The sequence below is a fragment of the Vitis vinifera genome, chromosome 13, assembly GCF_030704535.1.
Source record: "Vitis vinifera cultivar Pinot Noir 40024 chromosome 13, ASM3070453v1".
In the NCBI taxonomy this organism is placed as follows: Eukaryota; Viridiplantae; Streptophyta; class Magnoliopsida; order Vitales; family Vitaceae; genus Vitis; species Vitis vinifera.
In genome coordinates, this window is record NC_081817.1 from 19278196 (window position 1) to 19295578 (window position 17383).

At 34.8% G+C, this 17383-nt stretch overlaps 1 protein-coding gene across 1 annotated transcript; it reads left to right on the forward strand.

Annotated features, from left to right (window-relative positions):
• Positions 1-896: 896 nt before the first annotated feature.
• LOC100254060 (phospholipid-transporting ATPase 1) lies at positions 897-10729 on the forward strand. The gene is made up of 7 exons (XM_002271205.5): positions 897-3138; positions 3239-3545; positions 4172-4880; positions 5005-5128; positions 5266-5485; positions 9617-10075; positions 10246-10729. Exons 1-7 carry the CDS (start codon positions 1494-1496, stop codon positions 10463-10465), a joined length of 3684 nt encoding a protein of 1227 aa, XP_002271241.2. The 5' UTR covers positions 897-1493; the 3' UTR covers positions 10466-10729.
• Positions 10730-17383: the final 6654 nt, after the last annotated feature.

Sequence of the window (17383 nt, forward strand, 5' to 3'; positions counted from 1 at the left end):
AATAAAAAACTGTTCTCGAAAACAATTTCCAAATATACCCTTAATTTTTTTATTTTTTTTTAAAAAAAATAAGTCTTTAAAAATTTATATTCTATGTTACAATTATTATTATTATTATTGTTTAAAAAACAAGAAGCTTATTTAAATAATACCTTCCAAATTATTATTATTTTTATTTACCATATGATGGTTGACTTTAATAAAATATTTACATATCAAAAGTAAAAAATAAAAAATAAAAATTTTAAAAGTGACACAAGTAAAATCTATTCTCAAATTTATATTTTTTTTTATAAATTAATTTATAAGTTGTTTTTTTTATTTTATTAAAATAAAGTTATTATAAAGTATGTATAATATTTTTTTCTTTTTATTAATATATATACTTTTATGTCATTACCAGAAAAAAAAAGTATGCATAAAAAAGTAATTAATGATCAATTAGGAGATCATTTATTCCCTTGCAAATTTATTTGTTTTAAATTCATTCCTTTGTAAGTCTTTTAATGGTAAAATATTTATCTTAAAATTTTCATATGAAAGTAGAAAAAAAAAAAAGGAAAAAAATGCTAAAAATAAATTGAAAAAATTTCAACAACTGTTGGCGTAATTTAGAATAGAAATCCAAAGAACTAATTTGTGAAGGAAGATTGGAATTCATTTCATAGAAAAAAAAAAGGGCAAAATTTTGACAAGTAAAATGATGGGGAAAAGACAAGAGAAAAAGGAAAGGAAAGAAGAGGCCAAAAGTCCAAACAAGCCAAACGGTGGGAGCTTGTGATTGGGTGGGTGGAAGTCTGGAATTCCATTTTGTTTGAATTTTCAATTAGTGATAAGAGGGAAAAAGATTAAAAGGGAGGAATCTCCAAAACCAGGTCAGGTCAAAACGGGACACCCCATAATTTATGTCAATAAATGTAATCAATCTGCCATTGGGTCATTCCTTCTAGAGAGACAGCTAACGGCCTCTCTCTCTTTCCTGATTTGATTTTTATTTTGGATTTGGAATTGGATTTTTGGGCTTTGTCAATGAGGGTGTGGCCACCCATTATGACTCTTCCCCGTTTCTTGCAATGGCCGCACTCTATTTCTCTTCCTCTTCTTCTTTCTCTTCAGGTTGTGGGTTTGACCTTCACATTTTCTTCTCTTTTAACCTTAAAAACTACGTATTCAATGGTGGGAGCATAAGGGAAACGCGGTACCCATCTGTTACAGGAGGCCTGGTTGCAGCTTCAAGTAAGTTTTGTTATTGCTGACAACCCAAAAATAGCATTCAACGGGAAAGCTCTCACTGTCAATTGGATCATATTTGAGCAGTTGCTAGTTTTTCCTTCTTTTTTGTTTTTCCACTGTTGGGTGTGGTCTTGGGGGTTTGTTTGTTCTGGTTTCTGCGTGTTGGGTTTGTGATTTTGATTGGGATTGGCATCTGGGTGTTTAATGAGTTTGTTGATTTTTGATTCTGGGCTGCTCAAGAGGCGTTTGATCTTCAGATCATGGCCTCTAACCGACCACTTTTGATCCCATCTCCTCGAACCCCAGCTGTTGAAGATCTTCCAACCATACCCATCTTCGCTGATCTAGCAAAACCCAATTCTGAAAACCCCAAATTGGTTATGCGTATGGATTCCAATAACCCACTTGGGAATCACACAAATACTGAACCCACCTTGAATTCATCTTCTCGGCGAAGTATCTCGTCGGTTCAGTCGAGGGCCTCCCGTGGGAATTCTGTCAGTGGGAAATCTGTTAGTGGGGTGAGTTTTGATCTTTCTGGATCCAGGCCAGTGCGACATGGGTCGAGGGGCGCTGAATCTGATGGATTTAGCATGTCCCAGAGGGAGCTTAGTGATGAGGATGCAAGGTTGATCTATATTAATGATCCAGAAAAGAGTAATGAAAGATATGAGTTCGCAGGGAACACTGTTAGGACTGGGAAGTATTCTATTCTCACTTTTTTGCCTCGGAACTTGTTTGAACAATTTCATAGGATTGCATACATATATTTCCTCGTGATTGCGATCCTTAATCAGCTCCCTCAGCTGGCCGTTTTTGGCCGGACAGCTTCCGTACTGCCTTTAGCCATTGTTTTGTTAGTTACTGCCATTAAGGATGCATACGAGGACTGGAGGAGGCACCGGTCAGACCAAATTGAGAACAATAGGATGGCACGGGTGCTTGGGGATGATGGGTTTCAAGAGAAAAAATGGAAGAACATCCGCGTTGGTGAAATCATCAAAATCTCAGCTAATGATACTCTTCCTTGTGACATAGTGCTGCTCTCTACCAGTGATCCTACTGGGGTTGCTTATGTGCAGACCATTAATTTGGATGGGGAGTCAAACTTGAAGACCCGGTATGCTAGGCAGGAGACCATTTCGAGAATGTCCCAGAAGGAGAGGATGAGTGGGTTGATCAAGTGTGAGAAGCCTAGCAGGAACATATATGGGTTTCAGGGAAACATGGAGGTTGATGGGAAACGCTTGTCGCTTGGACCATCCAATATTGTACTTCGAGGTTGTGAGCTTAAGAATACTACATGGGCAATTGGGGTTGCTGTGTATTGTGGTCGTGAGACGAAAGCAATGCTCAATAACTCTGGTGCTCCATCAAAGAGGAGCCGACTTGAGACCCACATGAATCGGGAGACCCTTTTTCTCTCTGCATTTCTTATTTCTTTGTGTACAATAGTCTCTGTTCTTGCAGCTGTTTGGTTGAGGCGACACAGAGATGAGTTAGATTACTTGCCGTATTACAGGAGAAAAAGTTATGCTAAGGGAAAGCCAGAAAATTATAACTATTATGGTTGGGGTTGGGAGATAGTATTCACATTTCTCATGTCAGTTATTGTGTTCCAGATCATGATTCCCATTTCTTTGTACATCTCTATGGAGCTTGTCCGGGTTGGTCAGGCATACTTCATGATCCAAGATAATAAATTGTATGATGAGGCCTCAAATTCAAGGTTCCAGTGCAGGGCTTTGAATATAAATGAAGATCTAGGACAAATCAAATATGTATTCTCAGATAAAACTGGTACACTGACGGAGAACAAGATGGAATTTCAATGTGCAAGCATTTGGGGAGTAGATTACAGAGGTGGGACAACCTGCATGCAAGGAGATGGATATTCTGTTCAAGGTAATATGGTTTTGTTTCTAAAAAATCTTCTGTTGTTAGAGCTTTTAATTTTGATTTTATTAAGGTGAAACTTTCATCTTATGCATCTTTTATTTTTCAGTTGATGGGCAGGTCTGGAGGCCAAAGATGAAGGTGAAAGTTGACCTGGAGCTTGAACGACTATCAAAAAGTGGAAAGCAGACAGAAGAAGGCAAACACATCCATGATTTTTTTCTTGCATTGGCAGCTTGCAATACAATTGTGCCTATTGTAGTAGACACATCTGATCCTGCTGTGAGGTTGATAGATTATCAAGGGGAATCTCCAGATGAACAGGCATTGGTTTATGCTGCTGCTGCTTATGGTTTTATGCTCATGGAACGAACCTCTGGCCATATAGTTATTGATGTTCATGGAGAAAGACAAAGGTAATTGCTTAAATTGTTGTGCTTTGGTTGGAGATTGGTTAGCATTAATGATATAGGAGAATTTGCCAGGTGACAGGGTGGCCGGCATTATGATGAGTTTTTAGGGTTAGCTGTAGAAGAGAATTTAAGTTGCATTTTTAAAGAAGTAGACCCAACAAAAGGCTCCATCCTTCTTAGAAGTTTCCTAGACCAGTACTTCCATGTCTCAAGTCTAGGATTGGTACTTCATTAAAAGCGAATTCCTTCATTGTCCAAAATAGAAGAAAATGGCTTGTTAAATGTTGTAAGAAGTTGCTTTTGCAAAATAGGCTGCTATATGAATTATCCCTATGAGTTCATGGTTTCAATACAAATAGCTAGATAAAAATGAAAGGCATAATCATTTCAGGATTGAGTCCCCACATTCCAGTGTTTTTCTCCCTTTTTCTTGTTGTAGTCATAGAAACCAAGTTATTTTGGTGGTGGTCTTTGCTATAGTGGTGACACTTGTTTTAGAGCCGGTTACTCTTTGGAGCAGTTGCATTTTAGAAACATTTTTAATTGTTTTTATTAAGAATGAACTTTGTTCAAATACGGGCCCATCCTATTTCTTTTCTTTTTCTAACTTGTCATCATTGGCAGTGCAGGTTTGATGTTTTGGGTTTGCATGAGTTTGATAGTGACCGTAAAAGGATGTCAGTTATATTGGGGTGCCCTGACAACACTGTGAAAGTTTTTGTAAAAGGTGCTGACACATCCATGTTTAGCATAATTGATAAATTTTCAAACATGAACATTATACGTGCAACTGAAAGTCATCTTCATAATTTCTCCTCTCTGGGTCTGAGAACACTTGTTGTTGGGATGCGGGATCTCAATGGTTCTGAATTTGAGCAATGGAAGTTTGCCTTTGAGACAGCAAGCACTGCTTTGATTGGAAGGGCAGCTTTACTTCGCAAGATTGCTAGCAATATAGAAAATAATCTCAGCATATTGGGTGCCTCTGGAATCGAAGATAAATTGCAGCAGGGTGTGCCGGAAGCAATAGAGTCTTTGAGAATGGCAGGGATTAAAGTGTGGGTTTTGACTGGAGACAAGCAAGAAACTGCCATATCAATTGGCTACTCATCAAAACTCTTAACAAGCAATATGACCCGGATTATAATCAATAACAACTCTAAGGAGTCTTGTAAAAAGAGTTTAGAAGATGCTATTGTTACATCTAAGACACTCATGACACAGTCTGGTATTTCACAAAATACTGAAGGGATTTCTGGAACTGCTGAGACTCCAGTTGCCTTGATTATTGATGGTACCAGCCTTGTTTATGTTCTTGACGGTGAACTTGAAGAACAGGTATGCACTTGTAAACCCAACAGTTCTCTCTCTCTCTCTCTCTCTCTCTCTCCCTACACAGACACACACAAACACAGAAGTACATCCTATATGCAGGTTTTGCTCACTCATCTTGATGCTGCAGCTCTTTCAGTTGGCTAGTGGATGTTCTGTGGTACTGTGTTGCCGAGTAGCTCCACTGCAAAAAGCTGGAATTGTTGCCCTCATAAAGAAAAGGACTGATGATATGACCCTTGCCATTGGGGATGGTGAGTATTATTCTTCCAATTTATTTAAGACTGATAACTTATGCTTGCCCAAGACCAAAAAATTAGAAGGGAAAAAAAATCTGATCTGTTGTTTGGTTTTAGGCTAACGCTTGAAATTTCTATTGGATGATTCCCAGGTGCTAATGATGTTTCAATGATACAAATGGCTGATGTGGGAATTGGTATCAGTGGCCAAGAGGGCCGTCAAGCTGTCATGGCATCAGATTTTGCAATGGGGCAGTTCAGATTTTTGGTTCCACTTTTATTAGTTCATGGTCATTGGAATTACCAGCGGATGGGCTACATGATACTGTACAATTTTTACAGGAATGCTGTGTTTGTTCTTGTCTTGTTCTGGTGAGTTCATTTTTTTATTTCATTTGTTCAGATTCTTTCAATGTCCTAGAGGACATAATAGATTTGATGTGTGCAAGAAGAAGATGAAAATAAATAGTTCTTAATGTAGTTGCAACTCACTAATGGCAAAAAAATCTTAATTGGTAGTATGGATATCGTTATTTTGTCCTTAATAGAAATTTAACAGCCTTAGAAGAGACGAATGGTTACACAAGATGAAAAATAAAGAGGGAAAATGTAGTATTGGTTGCTTTAATTATATGAGTTTTTCATAATTTTTCCCCTGATAAACCTATCTTTGTGACGATATGAGACATAGTAATTTCATAAGGTGGACAACAAAGAGAAGGATGGATAAAGGGGGACACTGAAGAGATAAATGAGAAGTTGACTTAATTAAGAGTATAGATGTGGGTTTTACTACTTGTGTCTTTGATAAGTTTCAAACACCTGAACAAGGGAAAATTGGGAACGAAAATAGTTTTTTCAAAGTGGACCCTTGCAAGATACTAGAGAGAAATAGGATATTAATTGGTCAATATGAACTTTTCCGTTTTCTCCTTATAAGCCTAAGTGCCTATCCACTCGGGAGGAATAAGATCACAAAGTGGTGAGGATACATGACATGCATGATGAGCACATGAAAATGAAAAACTGAAATAAATTAATACTTAATGTAATTGTAGATCATTAATGATAATTAAAGGGGGGGCAATTTGGAAGCAAGTTATCAGTGGGAAGTATAGGGAAGAAGGGGTCTCGTGAAGTGAGGGAGGGGTATGCTATTGGGTTATGGAAAGCCATAAGGAAGGATTGGGATCTCTTGAGTAGTAGAACATCATGCTTAGTGGTAATGGTTTGAGGGTGAGGTTTTGGAAGGATAAATGGTGTGGAGACGATCCGTTGTAAGTCACTTTCTTTTCTTTATTTTCCTTTGGTCGTTTCAAAAGAGGAGTGGGTGATGGATGTTTGGGACTCTTCAGTTGAAAGGGTAGTTGGAATCTTTGTTTCTCTAAGCCTTTCAACAATTGGGAGGTGGAAACTGTGTAATAGTTCCTTTTGAGACTCAAAAAAAGAGTGTAGAGAGATGAGGAAGATAAGGTGCTTTGGACAGAGTCAAAGAGCAGAAAGTTTTCTATCAAAACCTGGGTTCAGTCCCCTTTCCAATGAGTGTCATTTGGAGATCCTGCATGCTTCCTAAGGTGAGTGTTTTTACTTGGGAGGCGACATGGGGAAAAACTTTTAACTTTGGATCAGGTTCAGAGGAGGGGGTGGTCCTTAGCAAACAAATGTTTCCTTTGTCATAACAAAGAAGAATCTATTGGTTACATTCTTGTACAGTAAAGACTAAGGTTCTATGGTAGATACTTTTTACTTTGTTTAGCGTGTCTTAGTGCCTTCCCTTGATAGTTTGAAAGACCCTTTTTGGTTGGCATGGTTCCTTCATGGGCAAAAAGGGCAACAAGTGCAAAAAGGCATGAGATAGTTCCCTTATGCATCTTTTGGACAGTTTAGAAGGAAAAAGACAAAGTTGCTTTTGAAAATAAGGAGCTATCGAACCAAAGGCTGAAAAACTCTTTTGTTTGTAATTTGTGGTTGTGGATTAAGTTGTTTATAAATGATGGTCCTTTTTCTTTAATCAACTTCTTTGATTGTTTGGGTTCTAGGTGAGGGCGGGTGCTGTTTTTTGTAGCCCCTTTTGCTTTTAGTTCTACTACAAAGGAAAAAAAAAACCAAAAAAATATGAGAAAGATATTATAAGTTATGTATTATATTTTTCTACAAACGATCAAGGAAAGAAATGTAACTTGCAATAATTACGAAAAGAAAATAGAGGAGATTTTTATCTGAATCAAAATATGCATTAAATATGGATAAAGAAATACATAAGAAGGATGAGGAATGCTCCTTAAAATTACAAAAAATTGATACAAAATGTATGATCGAAACCTCCAATATTCTAAGGAGACCTATATATCAGTATAGTTCCACATGAAACTATACAAAAGAGCATTCATCACTCCAAGATGAGATAAACTTCTTGTTCCACAAGAAACCTAATCAATGCTCCTCTCTTTGCTAACCAAACCCTTTTGATCTACTCATTGAATACCAGTTGATTTTGACAACGTTGAGAGGAGTGCCCTTAAATGTTGTGGTGCATGAGGCCCAAAAGGGGGAATAGAACTGAATGGGATCCGATAGAGTAAATGAAGTCCTTGCCTTCTCAAAATCCTAGAATTTCTTTCCTGCCAAACAACTTAAATCAATGTGAGACATGTGGTTTGCCAAAGCTAATGGTGCTCCCCAATCCTCTATAGAGATGGTCATCATGAAAATAGAGGAGATGGAGATAATGGAAATGGTAGTAACAAATAATGATGTTGAGAGGTGTAGTAGAATTTAGCTGGGTTGGTGATGAGTAATGATTACAAGAGGTTGGTGTAGGTGGTGATTGCAATGGATAGTGGAGGCTGTCAGTGGCTATAATGAGAGTTTGATGGGTTTATGAATGACTGAAGGTTGTTCAGAAATGGAGATGAGCAGTGAAGGTGGGACAATGAGAAGGAGAAGAGACAATTAGGTTTGAGGTCACATTTGAGTGTCTAAAATACATAGTCAGGTTTTCCAATTTATTGCTAAGTTGGTCCCTACTCATTTAAAATCTGCCCAAACTCCACCTTATAGGGTTGAGGCATGCTGGTTAGTTGGAAATCATAAATGTTGTCATCCCTAAGCTTAGGAGCATGGGATGTTTTCATAAAGGTGGATATAATGGAGAGAGGTAAATGAGATATTAGTTGGCTTCATTCAGAACATGGATTTTAAATAAAGCATTTTTTTACTTAGGTTATAGTAAGCATTTCAATATTATGTAATGTATACCTGATAACTTTTGATGTGAAGAGGGAAAGGAAAGTAATTCTATATCGTTAATGATAACTAGAAAAAGGAAAATACAAATAATTTAAGGGATTTGTGTTGATAATTAACTCCTAACAAGTTTTTAACTTTTTGAGACATGAGAGGAGGATAATTTCACAAAGGCAAGACACAGAAGAAAGAGAAAAAAATAGCTTAATTAACAGTATGGATTTTACTGTTCATCCTTGGTAAATTCAATGATCTTACTGACAACTTGGGAGAAGAGGATGATTTCATTGAGGTGGACATTGAGGAAAGAGAAAAAGAAATATTAATTGGCTTAGTTAACATGGATTTTAAGGTGTTATTTTGTGAGAAAATAATCGTGGGGGAGTAAAATTTCAGAAAGTGGTCATGGAATGACATTGAAAAGGGGCACCAAAATGGGATATTTACCTGATACACACACATACATGCATATTTAAATAATTAAATTATTCCTGGCTTAGAACTTGTTTACACCAAGTCAACAACTTTTTATAAGGTCCATCTTTTGTGAAGTGGACTGTTGGATAAGATGTTCTCCTCATACCCTTCATGATTGCCAAATTTTCAGTTGATTGAAGGTTGAAAGCTATTACATCTGTATGATGTTCTTATTTGGACATTTATTTTAATTCCTCATGAAATGAATTGCAAGTTTGTGCATTGGATGCTTGCAAATATTTGTTCAACTTTACATTTGGGAAGCATGGTGTGCATGGGGAAGGCATCATATCCAACTATAGGCTTCTTGAAATGTGGATCCTATAAGAAATTGTTCAATGATATAAGAATAATAAGTTTGATATGAGGTGTAATTTGATTCTGAATTTATGAATGCACACACATGTGAAAAAATGCATGATGATACCTCTTTAAAAAAAGAAGAAAAAAGAAAAAGTCCTTGCTCCTTAAAGTTTATGTAGAGTACACATAATTTGAAATCTGCTTGCTTCCCATGTTAAAATATCACTTTTAATCTAGAATTTCACTTGGTGAGATCAATTGGATTTCAGTCTTCTTGGAGGTTAAAACTCCAAGTCTGGGCCAAAGTTATCATTGTTTTGTTTGTGACTCAAGTTTGAATATTAACTAGGATGGATTTGAATTTGGAGATATCGAAATATGAAGAAAAAACTAGCTTGAACACAATACCATCTAAGAGTGATGTATAAAAGCCTGCCATTTATAGCTGCTGATGTTTTTCCTGTTTTTTCCTTATAGGTACGTGCTATATACTTGCTTCAGTGTGACAACTGCGATTAATGAATGGAGCAGTGTGTTGTATTCTGTAATCTACAGCTCTGTGCCTACAATTGTTGTTGCAATTCTTGACAAGGACCTAAGTAGTAGGACTCTTCTAAAGCATCCTCAGCTCTATGGATCTGGGCACAGGCAAGAGTGTTACAACTCAAAATTATTTTGGTTAACAATGCTGGACACTGTGTGGCAGAGTGGTGTCATCTTCTTTGTACCTCTATTTGCATATTGGAGTAGCGTTGTTGATGGGTCAAGCATTGGAGATCTCTGGACACTTGCAGTGGTGATTTTGGTCAACATACACTTGGCCATGGATGTTATTCGGTGGACTTGGATTGTTCATGCAGCCATTTGGGGATCTATAGTTGCAACTTGCATTTGCGTCATTATCATTGATGCTATACCTTCATTACGTGGTTACTGGTTCGTTCTTGTCTAATTTTCTTCTACACAATTTTTATTTCTTTAGAAAAATTATTTGGATTCCTTTGCATGTGTCCAACTTTTAAAATGTGTTTGTTCATATTTTTAAGTATCTAACATTGCTATTGTTATTTTATTGAATTAAAGACTGATAATCTACTACAATGCAGGGCCATTTTCCATATAGCAAAGACGGGTTCATTCTGGCTGTGCTTGCTTGGTATCCTTGTTGCAGCTGTCCTACCTCGTTTTGTTGTAAAAGTTCTATACCAATACTTCACTCCTTGTGATGTTCAGATTGCAAGAGAAGCTGAGAAGTTTGGGTATTCAAGGGAGTTAGAAGGCATGCAGATAGAAATGAACACAATCTTGGAGCCTCGACAGAGATGAATAGGTGATTTTGCTCCTTTTTGCACCTCCTTCCCTCCTTGTAAAGTTTCAAATTCTTTAGGCTGCTTCAGAGTACCTCTCTTGCTTGCTAGATTATCATTGTTTTCTGTCCAAAGGACAGATTTGTGTCACACATTATTGTATCTCTTATAGAATACCATTAAATGTAAATTAGCATTGTTTACCATACGGAGAAAGATGATTGTTACATGGATTCTATCATGAAAGAGTTGATTATGAAAACATAATTTTTTTGGATTTGAACCGACTCTTATCTGGTGTTTTCTTATGATTAACGCTCTGATTTGGCGTTCTCTGTTTTGGTTAGGAATTTACCACAAACTCACCAACTCATATAAAATAAGTATCTCAAATTTGAGTTAATGTCGGGTTAGCCTAATAGGATTGGTATACTACCTTTTGCCTAGCCAAACCTATAAAATCTCAGACAGAATCTGGAAAGTTTGTCAAACTGTTCCACTTTTTCTCTCTTTATTGTAGCTGCTCTTGACCCAATTAGGACACTGCGATTGCCAGAAGCTGAGGGATCACAAAGAATGCGAGCATACGCATGTTCTTGAGATTGATGGTGGTAAGGTGATTTGTTTCTCAATTGTTTGATTTACATTTATTCGGTTTTTGTCACGTGAAGAGCAAGAGAAAGCCTATAAGTCAATGTGCATAGTGTACAGCCTTTCAATTAGAACAGAAAGAACAGTTATCACATGAAATTTCATTTCACCATGAAAAAGGTTGATAGGAATTTTCTGGGTGTTTTCCTTTCCTTTTCATTTTTGTGTGTGTGAGAGATTGAATGATCTGGTGTTGAGATGGGTACTGATATTTGTTGTTGTATAATTCAAAGTAATTGGGTTGACATCTATGTTTAATCCTGTACTAAGAATGCGTTTGGTAATGATTGTGGGAAGTGTTTTTGGTATTTTTGTTACTTAATTTTTAATTTTCAAGTATTAGTAAGGATATAAACACTTTCTAAAATCACTGCTAAACGTATTCTAACTAGAGAAGTATTCCAGGTTTGGGTGAAGCCTAGAAGTGGCCTCTAATGATAATCGAGTTTGATGTGTTGGTGAAAAAACTGACTTAGATACTAAAATTATCACAAGCAATGAGACAGGTTTGGAGGGGTAATTGGCTCATTATTTTTTGCTGACTTTTAAACCTCTTAATTCCTTTTATCTACAAAATGAGGACTTACAGTCAATGGTATTGGAGTGTCATGGAGTGAAATGTCGATATTGAGTCTGGTTGATAGTGCATTTTTAAAAAATATTTTTAGTTTTAAAAAAACTTTTAAAGAAAAATAAGGTATGTGACAAAATTTTAAAAAAATACTTACAAAAAAAATGAAAAATAACTTTATTATTTAAAAATGATTAAGGAAACACTTCAACCAAAATAATTTCAAATAAAAACATTTCTAAAGGTATCTGTAGTGGCTTAATACAAAGTGTTTCATCTGGTATGTAACAATTCAAGGCACTTCACTTTACCAGGGGCTTAAAAATTTTACAAAAAGAAAAAAAAAAAAAACTATATAAGCCCACTTGTTGGTTGTATGCTGCTTCCTTAAGGATGAGGTATTTGATGAATCCAAAGATGCTAACCCAGCTTGCATCTCTTCTTCAATTGGGGGAGGGTCTGTGTGGGAAAGCTCCAAATTGCACTCCCCTAGTTAAAACTTGATCCTAAGGGTGTCAAGGTGGTCCACATTTATATAATTTATTCTAAAACAAGTTTTTATGGTTTAGTTCAAAAGCCACACCTAAGTTCATCGAACGCCCTGTGAGATTTTTAAGGGTGGTTCTTAGGGTTTGTTTGGTAATTATTTTCGAAAACAATTATGAAAAACAATTTTTGAAAACTGTTCTATGTTTTGTAGAACAAGTGTTTATTTAAAAACCTAAAATATTTTTAACTTGTTTTTAATATGTTTAAAAAATAATAATGTGTGCATTGTTTTATTTTTTAATCATTCTAAATATTTGTAAAATAGCCCTTAGAAAAATAAGTGAAAATAATATAAATCCACTAAAAAATGTTATATGAAAAACCCTGTTTTCTGTTTTAATTTTTGATTGCCAAACCAAGTTTTTAGGTTAGAATAAGAAACCATTTTAAAAAACAGTCGTCAGACAAGCCATATATGTTTCCATAATGTAACTTAATAAAATTTTTATGGTACCAAAGAGATATGGTGCAAACTTCAAAGCATTCATTATTAGGCATTAGATTTGGAGATTGAATCACCACTATTTTATTAGAAAAAGAGATAAAGTTACTAATGAGGGGAACAACAGGGAAATAAGTAAAAGAATCCTATAAATATAAGAAAAAAGAGTTTTATTCATACAAATAAAAGAAAGAACCCACAATAATTTTTAAAAATTTCAAGATAGATAATTTATCATTAAGGGTATTACTAAAATTTGTATTTTTGGTAATTTTTAATTGAATAAATTATTATAAAAATTAGATTCCATATTTAATAATATTTATTGTGAAACCAATGTTTGGTTAATCCCGGTTCTGATGATAACAAAACAAGATTTAGAATTAATGATTATATTTCAAGTATGATTAGATAAGACGATTTCTAACGTGGCAATCATAAAGACAAATCAAGTAAAAAAGAAATCATTAAGAAGAAGAAACCTCAAAGAGAAGTGTTTTTCATGACTCAACCTCCATAAGATCTCTTTGTAAGGTTGTTAGTGCACTAGGATTTTCATGCATTACATTATTTACTTATGCACCAAAATCATCCAAGAGTTTTTTTTCATTTTAAATCCTTTAAAATTGGATGATTTCATGTTTGCAACTAAAACCTTGTGTCAAATGTTTTCCAAACTTGTTTAAAAAGTTTTAAGTTGAAAATGTTGGTTGTTGAGCCAAAAAAGACTCAATTGGTTGAACCGAATGAGGAACCGGTCGACCCCTAGCTCAATTAGTTGAGGGGTGCAAAAAACATTTATCTCTTTTCCAAAACAGTTGTTCAACCGGTCGAGGTCCGATCAAGGGGCAGTCGAGGTCCAACGGTCACATGCCAAGCATTAAATGCTAACGGCTAGTCAACTAGTCGAACCCCTAACGACTAGTTTGACCTTTTTCCTCTATAAAAAGACTCAAATCTTCATTGTTTCATGAGTTTAACCTTCCTAAACCTTTCTTGAATATATTTGAGCCTTGGTAGAGTGTTTTTGAGTGTACCATTGTTTTAAAACTTGCATATCATTAGTGCACCATTCAATCATAGTTTTCTTGTATCATTTGAGCCTTAAAGTTTTGTACTAGGATTTTGTGAGATACTTTATTCATTTTTAAATCTTTGAGAGGAAGAATTTAAGTGTGAGATATCACTTAGGGATTCTCAAGTGTGGGGTATCATTTTAGAGGTTGTTCAAGAGCGGGGTATCATTTTAGAGGTTGTTCAAGAGTGGGGTATCTCTTGAGGATTGTAAAGGGTGCTTAGAGCTAAAAGTCCAAGAGGGTGAATTGAAATCATAATTCAATTGTATTGCTTGAAGTCTTGGTTTAGAAGCCTTGAAATAGTGAAACCTCAAGCTTGAGATTGAAGCTAGATGAGAGTAAACGTAGGCCGAGTTGTGTCGAACCACTATGAAAATCTTGTATTTGCATTCTCTCTTCCCCATTCTCTTAATTTATATGCAATTGTTTTTTATATTGTTTTATTATATATTTTCATATAATTATCTCTTGCATTCATATAATTTAAATTTACAAAAAGAGACAATCACCCTATTCACCCCCCCTCTAGGGTGATTATAATAGGTTGGATGAACCTAATTTTTCTAACAATTGGTATCAGAGTTAGGCCTCTTGTTTAAGACTTAACCGTTTAAGAGGTAATGACTAATCCATCAAGCTCATTTCATATTGAAAGTTTTTCAACTGCCCGACCTCCACTCTTTACAGGAATTGATTATTCCTATTGGAAAGGAAAAATGTCTTGGTTTTTAAAATCTATTAATCTTGATCTATGGGATGTCATTGAAGATGGTCCCCACATTCCTTCAAAATTAGAAAATGGAGTGATGGTTCTAAAACCTAAGCAAGAATGGAATGAGCTTGATAAAAAGAAAGTTCAATTAAATGCCAAAGTCGTCTATATCTTACATTGTGCTATTGATAGAAATGAATTTAATCGTGTTTGGAAATGTAAGTCGGCTAAAAAAATTTGGAGACTATTAGACATCACTCATGAGGGAAACAACCAAGTTAAAGAGTCTAGAATCAACATCCTTGTGCATGATTATGAATTATTTTCTATGAAGGATTTTGAATCTATTGTAGATATGTTTTCTAGGTTCATGGTGATTATGAATGAACTTGAAGCCTTGGGAAAGACCTATATCGAAGTAGAAAAAGTCATGAAGATTTTAAGGTCTCTACCAAAGAAATGGGAAACAAAAGTGATGGTTATTCAAGAAGCAAAAGATCTCACCAAACTCTCAGTTGAAAAACTCATTGGGTCACTCATGAATTATGAGATAAATTAGAATAATCATAAAAGAGTTGAAGAAAATAAGAAAAGTATAGCATTTATGGCTTCAACAAATGATGATGAAGAGGAAGAGAGTGAAAGTGATGAAGACTCCATGGAAGAAGAATGCACAAATGAGGATGCCAACATGTGCTTCAAGGCTTTGGAGGAACATGAAGATGAGGTAAATTCCAACTCTAACTATAATGAGTTTCAAGATGAACTTCAAGAATTATAATTTGATCTTGAAAAACTTAGGTTCAAAAAAGTCTCTCTCAAGAAAAAGATTTCTTATCTTCAAAATGAGCTCAATGAGCTTAAGGAAAAATTTGAAAATATTGAGACGGCAAAAATCTCTTTTGAAAAGGAAAATGAGGAGTTGAAAAAGAAAAATGAATGGTTAATATCCTTTCTACAAAAATTCTTAAATGGTAAAAAAACTTTTGATATGATTTTGGCAAGTCAAAAGTGCATTTTTGATCAAAAAAATTGGCTAGGTTACAAGCCTTCCAAAAATAAAAAATATTTCAAGAATTATTTTGTAAAGGAAACCTCTAGTTTTTCACCTTCAACTATTTGCAATCTTTGTGGAAGAGGAGGTCACATTAGTGATAATTGTCCCTTAAGAAAATCTCCTCATGTTCTTCAAAACTCTAAATTATTTTAGATTCAAAATAGAGGAAAGGCTAACCCTCTAGGACCCAAAAAGATATGGGTACCAAAGGTTACTTAATTTGTTTTGTAGGGATCTATGCAAGAAGGAGGATAAGCTTACCTTGGAAAGAATGTATTGATAATATTGGTAATGGTATCCCTTCTAAAGCTTAATTTGCAATATCATTTTATCATTTTGCTAAAACTTGGTATAATTTTTGTTAATAAAATAACATTTGGTATCACATTGATAAAATTGCTATAATTGTTAAACCAAGGTTTGGATTAAAAAGAATTTTTTTTAATATACCTAGGTAAAATTGAATCATCATATGCTTGTATGCTCTAATAGTGTTATTTAATGCATGTTATATATTTTTTTGAATGCATATGTTCTCCCATATATATTTTCCAAATCATGCTTTAAATTGGGAATGCTCTGAGGTTAAGCAATCTTTTATTTGGAAAATATTTTCAAATGAAAAATGGGGAGATTTATTTTCATGAGAAATTATATTATGTTTATTTTTTATTTTTTTAACTTTTGATATCATGTGATTCCCCTTAATATGTTTTATTAAGACTTTTTGTTGATGACAAAAAGGGGTAAAAGTAATGGTAGGTTGCTAACTTGAGAAACATATCCATATTGATGAAATGTGCTTTATTGATCATAAATGCTTGTATCATATTTAATAATAATATCTTGCCAATTGCTAAATTGCTTTTTTATGTTATTTATGTTTGATTATATCATTTTGAGCACCCTTAATATACTCCTTGAAGTTTCCAAAGTTGAATATTTTCTAAATTCAAAGGAGCATATATTGAGGGGGAGTTTTTTAGCAACCTTGGTTTTGTCATCATAAAAAATGGGGAGATTGTGAAAACAAGGTTTGGTTAATCCGGTTTTGATGATAACAAAACAAGGTTTAGAACTAATGATTATATTTCAAGTGTGATTAGGCAAGACGATTTCTAAAGTGGCAATCATAAAGACAAATCAAGTTAATGAGAAATCATTAAAAAGAAGAAGACCTTAAGAGAAGTGTTTTTTTAGACTCAAGCTTCATAAGATCTCTTTGTAGGGTTGTTGGTGCACTAGGATTTCATGCATTACATTATTTACTTATGCACCAAAATCATCCAAGAGTTTTTTTCATTTTAAATCCTTTAAATTGTTTTCAATTAAAACCTTGTGTCAAATGTTTTCCAAACTTGTTTAAAAGGTTTTAAGTTGAAAATGTTGGTTGTTGAGCCAAAAAAAGCTCAACTGGTTGAACCGAATGAGGAACTGGTCAACTCCCATCTCAACTAGTTGAGGTCTAGTCAAGGGGCGGTCAAGGTCCAACGGTCACCTGTCAAACATTAAATGCTAACGACTAGTTAACTGGTCAACCCCCAACTCGACTGGTCGAACCCCTAAAGGCTAGTTTGACATTTTTCCTCTATTAAAGGCTTAAATCTTCATTGTTTCATGAGCTTAACATTCCTAAACCTTTCTTGAATATATTTGAGCATTAGGAGAGTGTTTTTGAGTGCACTATTGTTCTAAAACTTGCATATCATTAGTGCACCATTCAATCATAGTTTTCTTGTATCATTTGAGCCTTAAAGTTTTGTACTAGGATTTTGTGAGATCTTTTATTCATTTGTAAATATTTGAGAGGAAGAATTTAAGTGTGAGATATCACTTACGGAAGTTTGGGGTATCACTTGAGAGGTTGTTCAAGAGTGGG

Excerpts from the sequence above, each read along its gene's own strand:
- LOC100254060 (XM_002271205.5), top strand. The coding sequence starts at position 1,494 with ATGGCCTCTAACCGACCACTTTTGATCCCATCTCCTCGAACCCCAGCT. Across the intron at positions 4,881-5,004 it reads ACGGTGAACTTGAAGAACAG|CTCTTTCAGTTGGCTAGTGG; the intron begins GTATGCACTTGT and ends TTGATGCTGCAG. Across the intron at positions 10,076-10,245 it reads CCTTCATTACGTGGTTACTG|GGCCATTTTCCATATAGCAA; the intron begins GTTCGTTCTTGT and ends ACTACAATGCAG.